Source organism: Caenorhabditis remanei, chromosome II (assembly GCF_010183535.1).
Source record: "Caenorhabditis remanei strain PX506 chromosome II, whole genome shotgun sequence".
Taxonomy (NCBI): Eukaryota; Metazoa; Nematoda; class Chromadorea; order Rhabditida; family Rhabditidae; genus Caenorhabditis; species Caenorhabditis remanei.
The window spans coordinates 6,290,671-6,297,478 of NC_071329.1; the positions used below are offsets into that span (position 1 = coordinate 6,290,671).

Below are 6,808 nucleotides of genomic sequence, written 5' to 3' on the forward strand. Positions count from 1 at the left end.
TAACCGCACTTCTTTTTTTGTTTTCATCACGAGATCATGATGAAATTTCTATTTATTTTCTTGTTTCTCCGTGTGGTTTCTTCGGATATTTCCCTAGAAAGAAATGAGCAATTGATCCAGGCGGTGGCCGGTTTCTGTACGAGTTCCGATGGATATGACAGTGGATTTTGTGTGGATTATGCAAAGTTGAGAAGAGGTGAGTTGATTTTTTTTTTTTGAAACAGACATCTGGACAGACAGACAAACAGACAGATAGATGATTCAAAATTTTTATTTTTTCGGATGTTGGGGCAGACATACATCCAGAAAATTGAGGCCCTAACAGATTAGCCAAAGTTTACAATTAATTAAACGGTAGGGGTCCGGACATCCGGACAAATAGAAATCCATCCGAAATCAATATTTTCGACGAAGACTAGAATCTGCTTACTGGAAGTACAGTACCAATAAACGTGTGCAACCGCGCTTTATTGAGAACATCGCAGTGTACTCAGCTTCAAAACAAAACAAATTCCAGAAAGAGCCACCCCCAACGCCACCGTAACCACCCCAGAAGAAATCGTAAACAAGACACTCTCCGCAGAAACGCCTGCTCCAGTGAAAGCAGGACCGGGTGAAATTTTATTCAAAGAGGGGAACAAGACGACGCTAGTCGACCCGAATGATACCACTGATCCAGATGAGGAGTTGGAGGGATTGAGTAGGTCAAGATCGCCTTTAATTAGAAGCAATCTATAAATTTAGCCGCCAAGCAAATCCAAGATGAGTTACGGAAAATTATCCAAGAAGAGCTGGCGAAGAAGGCGATTCAGAAGACGTCCCCAGATGATCCGGTAATCAATCTTTCTCATTAGAGCGTACTTGTATACCTTCAGGCATGCCGAAACCTACGTGACGAGTACGATGAAGTGTGTTTCGCCACCCCACCACTCGCCGCTTTTCAAGAAACCAAAGAATTCTGTTTGGCTTTTGTAAAGAATTGTCAGAACTCACTGCTCACTAATATTTTCACGAATGTTAAGTGAGTCCTGCCACTTAAGAGCTCCGCCCATTTTTCTCCTTCCAGGAGTTTCAAAATCGACTTCACCGCTTACTGTAAGAAGCATAGAGAGCGATTCCGTTACGTTTGCCCGGATCCGTTGAGATTTCAGAGTTTCGCGGAGAACGTGAGTTTTTGAGAGCTAAGGGATTACTGTAGCTACCATATCCAGGCCGTCGACTTCTGTGTCCGCTACCAAGACCGCTGCCCCGCTGAGCCCGTTCCCGCGGAGCCCGTGAAATTCCATCGAAAAGACGAGGGACACATCTACACTCGAGAAATCGAGTTCTGGTGTACTCGAACGAAGCGTACCGCATATAATTATTGTACGGAGCCGGATTTGTTGAGAGTCTACAAGTATGCAATGTTCTGCGGAATGTATAAGTACGCGTGTATTGATATTTATAAGAGAGTCATCTATGGATGAGTTCTTGGAGGGGAAAGTTAGGCCATGGAGTGTTGTGTGAGTTTACGGCGTAAACCTAACCAAGGTTTTATTGTTATTTGAAAATAAAGTCCATCTGTGTTTCTGTTTTTCCTTAGTACAGTAGCGAGAAAAAGTGAGGGCAGATTGATACTTTCATGTGTAACTCAGCTGAATCGTGTCCGTTTTGCATAATCTTTTTTTTGACAGATAGCTGAAACATTCAGCAATAAAGAAAATAAGTTTTTTGAAAAAGTTAACGTTTTAAATTTTATCGATAATCAATTTTTCCTGACCGTGATTTGAAAATTCGAAAAAAAAAAAACTTTTTATTTTTCTCTTGGAGTTATTGAGTTTTTGATGTCAAAATGATGGAACATGTTCAAATAAACAAAAAATTATGCTGAATTAATTTCTTAGTTCCTGAACATCGTGCTAGAGCTCCAGAAGTCAAAAGTAGCGTCCTCGGGAAAATTATCATAACTCATCAACAAGTTATCCAAATTAGCCAAAACATGTACCAAAAGACGTGTTTTGAGTTCTTCTACAAACCAACATTAAAAACTCAAGATTTTAGAAAAAATAATTTTTCTAATTTTTTTCACTCAAAAATTTTTCATTCCAATTTTTTCCTGGATTTCCGATATTTTCTGGCTACGTTTCCAATACTGCATGCAAAATGCTTTATCACAAATAATAAAACACATGTTTGTGTTTTTTGTTCGTTTTATAGCCAGAAAATATCGGAAATCCAGGAAAAAATTGGAATGAAAAATTTTTGAGTGAAAAAAATTTGAAAAATTATTTTTTCTAAAATTGTAACTTTTTGATGTTTATTTGTAGAAAAGCTCAAGGCACATATTTTGATACATGTTTGGGCTAATTTGGATAATTTTTGATGAGTTATGAAGGTATTCCCGAGGACGCCACTTTTGACTTCTGGAGCTCTAGCACGATGCTCAGGAACTAAAAAACTAATTCAACAAAATTTTTTGTTTATTTAAACATGTTCCATCATTAAGAGATCAAAAACTCAATAACTCCAAGAGAAAAATAAAAAGTTTTTTTTTCGAATTTTCAAATCACGGTCAGGAAAAATTGATTATCGATAAAATTTAAAATGTTAACTTTTTCAAAAAATTTATTTTCTTATTGCTAAATGTTTCAGCTATCTGTCAAAAAAAAAGATTATGCAAAACGGACACGATTCAGCAGAGATACACATGAAAGTATGAATCTGCCCTCACTTTTTCTCGCTACTGTATGTATTACTGTAATCCGAATCTGAGGTTACTGTACTTCATTACTAAGATCTTGTAACGTTGGTGCCAAGGCACTGTAGCTTGGTTCTGAATTACTGAACTTTAAGGATATATTTCCCGGTTGCTTAACCCTTGTTACAGTAGTCTGAGATCTTATTACGGTAATCTAGGTACGGACCACTTTCTCAGGTATTTTTGGGCAAGGGTGGGGCAACGAAACTTTCGATTGGGCCATGTGGCCCGTGAATAGGGGGCTCCGCGACAATTCACAACTGCGACATTCCGCAACTGCGACATTTCGCAACTCACGTAGGTTTCGCAACTGCGACACTTCGCAACTGCGACATTTCGCAACTAGTCATTTCGCAACTGCGACGTTTCGCAACTACGACATTTCGCAACCACGACGTTTCACAACTACACCGCATTTGCATATATGGGTCAGTTGAAAATGTTGAGTGTACCGAAGGGTCTGGAAACATATTTGTAAAGAACGAAGTAGAAGAAAAAGTTGTCTGACCCGTTTTCTGACCAACTAGGTTAAACTATTGCTAGTTCTATAGTTGCGAAACGTCGTGGTTGCGAAATGTCGTAGTTGCGAAACGTCGCAGTTGCGAAATGACTAGTTGCGAAATGTCGCAGTTGCGAAGTGTCGCAGTTGCGAAACCTACGTGAGTTGCGAAATGTCGCAGTTGCGGAATGTCGCAGTTGCGAATTGTCGCGGAGCCGAATAGGGCACAGTGCCCGCAAAAAGGGCCACTAGGCCCAGTGGGCACTAGTTGGGCACAGGTTGGGCCACAGGTTGAGAGATAGGAAATACGTGGTGGATGTGGGCACAGGTTGGGCGCTTGGTAAGGCTGGATGGGCACAGCATGGGCACGGAGTGGGCACAAGTTGAGAAATCGCGCTCTACTGCACACTCTGATTTTTCGTCACAATTTTTCTTATTTATTTCGTTTGTTTTACAATTTTATCGTCTTTCAATTTCATGCTACTTATTCAAACAGAAGATGAAAAAATCTACACTCATCAGGTAAGACAGTAGTTTTTTATTTGTTTTTGTTCAATTTTCATGAAATTTCAGCTGTACAAAAGATTATTTCCACAACACAATAATCATCATCAACTACGCTATCCAGCTGCTCACCTTCTTCTATCTTTCGCCGTCTTCTATCTTTAAATTTTTTGCATTTATTCTGAATTTTTTGTTGTAATTTGAATATTTATAGTTTTCACGAAAAATTATTTCCTTCTTCTGTATTCCTATTCTCCATCTCATAGTTTGACAATTTTAGTTTATTTTACCCTATTACTTCTCATAATTACTGAAATTATTATTGTTTTGTGTTTATATTTGACAAATAAATAGTAGAAAGTACAAAGATGTGTAATCTGGTTAACTATATTGCTGAACGGGAAGGAGCAAAGGGAGCGGAATGCCGCGCTTTGTAGCGAATCTGGGCACTTTGCCCATCGAGCGGGCTATGTGGCCCTGAAAATGGGCATAGTGGCCCTTATGGAATGGGCCACCATGCCCATTTTCAGCGCCACATGGCCCAATTTGAGGGCACCTTGGCCCAAAAATACCTGAGTTTCAGGTTCAAACGAATATCACTTTTTTCAATTTCTCTTTATTATTTTCAATTCACAAGAATGTACACATTTCGAGAGTGAGAAGAAGAGGTATAAAACTTTTTCCGAGACAAAAGTTTTGGAAAAAATAAGAAAGAATGAATACGATTCCATTCAGCTACTTATCAATCGAATCCTCCTGAGTCCTCTTCTCTTGTCTCTCTCCCTTTTCCTTCTCCTTCGGAGTCGCTTCGTCTTCAATCATTGTCGCCACCTTCTCCTTCTTCTCTGGATTCGATTGTGGCTGGTTTTCGGGTCCCGATGTCGGTTGTTTCGTCTCTCTCAAAGATCGCTTCGATTTCTTCGAGTTGGACACCTGAAAACCATTTTATTCCAAAAGAAATGTGTTCTGGTTTCAAAATGTCCCCGTTTTGAAAATGGAGGTTCTCAACATCACTAGATTTGACTAAGGAATTTCGGGACCTCCCAACATTAGAAATTTCTAGTTTGGTTATCAACTTTGGCGGTTTTCAGTGGAACATTATCAGATAGAGTGTGCCATAGTAATTCTGATTGCCACACCAAGAAGAATTTTAGTGGATCATACATAGTAAGGGTAGAGCTTTATTTTTGTACTTGACAACTTTTTTGTACGTACGTAATTTCTCCCTCAAATCGTCCCATTTCAGTGCAAATTAGTGCAATTTTGAGCTGTCGTCTTAAAATGATCATAACTCTCTAGGAAGTGTCCGTACAAAAAAGTTGTCCACTACAAAAATGGAGCTCTACTTTTGATCTGTATGATCCATTAAAAATGGTCTTTGTGTGACAATCAGAATTACTATGACACACTCTCAAAGTTGGTAATTTTTTGTCCGGTACTGTAGCTCCTGTTACGCTGTATTTCTGCTAGAAAAGCTTGTGCGAAAACTCCATAACCCGTTAAAGTAGGACCCCCTCCATACCTTCTCCTTATCAGGCGGAGGTTGACACTCGACACTCTGCACCGACACCGTATTCTTATTCTTCTTTCCCTTGCCCTTCTTCTTTCCGGATTGTTGTTTATTCTTCGCCTGCGACGGCTTCTTCTCCAACTTTCCACCTTCTCCCTCTCCAGTCGGATTATTCGGATCGTAGGCGTCGAAGCAAGCCGACGCGTCGGTAGTCTTCGTGTGATCGTCGTCGACCATCTCGATACGAAGTGTGTTTTCGTGTTTGCTTTGGCGCCCCCAGCCGCCGCGTTTTCCGGATCGTGAGTCGTGTTGCCTCCAGTTGTTGTTGTTGTAGTGGTGGTGCCCGTGGTGGCGGTGTTGCCAGTTGTTTTGCTACCAGTTCTTCCGGTTCTTCCACCTTTCTTGCTCTTTGGATCTGTTTTCTTCGGTTTCCGTGCACACAGTTTGCCGCAGTTTGTCGCCAAGGTGATGGTGAGGACAAGGCAGCCTGGAAATTGGGGGAATCATGAATGTGAGGAGTTGTGATGTTTTTGGAAGCGGGTCGGTAAATCCGTATGTATCTAGTTTGTCTGTCTGTCTGTCAGTGTGTCCGGTTGTCTGCAACACCGGGAACAGCTTTCGTCTGACAATCTCTCCATATCTCTGCTGCACTAGATACTCTGTTTCATCTCGAAAATGGTTGATAACCATTTTCATTTTCATCTCGAAAATGGTTGACAACCATTTTCATTTTCATCTCGAAAATGGTTGACAACCATTTTCATCTCGAAAATGGTTGATAACCATTTTCATTTTCATCTCGAAAATGGTTGACAACCATTTTCATTTTCATCTCGAAAATGGTTGACAACCATTTTCATCTCGAAAATGGTTGACAACCATTTTCATCTCGAAAATGGTTGACAACCATTTTCATCTCGAAAATGGTTGACAACCATTTTCATTTTCATCTCGAAAATGGTTGATAACCATTTTCATCTCGAAAATGGTTGATAACCATTTTCATTTTCATCTCGAAAATGGTTGACAACCATTTTCATCTCGAAAATGGTTGATAACCATTTTCATCTCGAAAATGGTTGACAACCATTTTCATTTTCATCTCGAAAATGGTTGATAACCATTTTCATCTCGAAAATGGTTGACAACCATTTTCATTTTCATCTCGAAAATGGTTGATAACCATTTTCATCTCGAAAATGGTTGACAACCATTTTCGAGATGAAAATGAAAATGGTTATCAACCATTTTCGAGATGAAAATGAAAATGGTTGTCAACCATTTTCGAGATGAAAATGGTTATCAACCATTTTCGAGATGAAAATGGTTGTCAACCATTTTCGAGATGAAAATGGTTGTCAACCATTTTCGAGATGAAAATGGTTGTCAACCATTTTCGAGATGAAAATGAAAATGGTTGTCAACCATTTTCGAGATGAAAATGAAAATGGTTATCAACCATTTTCGAGATGAAAATGGTTGTCAACCATTTTCGAGATGACTCGGAGATAAGTCTTTGTGTGCCTCGGCAATGGCCGACATCAGCCTCAGAGCGCTC

The 6,808-nt window shown here is 39.8% G+C and overlaps 2 protein-coding genes across 2 annotated transcripts; one reads left to right on the top strand and one right to left on the bottom strand.

Moving 5' to 3' along the window:
* Nucleotides 1–36: 36 nt before the first annotated feature.
* GCK72_004851 (uncharacterized protein) lies at nucleotides 37–1,466 on the top strand (the record flags this gene model as incomplete). The annotated part of the gene is made up of 6 exons (XM_003092144.1): nucleotides 37–196; nucleotides 518–700; nucleotides 745–833; nucleotides 876–1,021; nucleotides 1,067–1,166; nucleotides 1,212–1,466. 6 exons carry the CDS (start codon nucleotides 37–39, stop codon nucleotides 1,464–1,466), a joined length of 933 nt encoding a protein of 310 aa, XP_003092192.1.
* Nucleotides 1,467–4,475: 3,009 nt separating this feature from the next.
* On the bottom strand, nucleotides 4,476–5,487 carry GCK72_004852 (uncharacterized protein; the record flags this gene model as incomplete). Its single annotated transcript, XM_053724915.1, has 2 exons — nucleotides 4,476–4,673; nucleotides 5,263–5,487. The coding sequence occupies 2 exons, from the start codon at nucleotides 5,485–5,487 to the stop codon at nucleotides 4,476–4,478; spliced, it is 423 nt and encodes a 140-aa protein (XP_053589109.1).
* Between the last annotated feature and the right edge of the window lie 1,321 nt (nucleotides 5,488–6,808).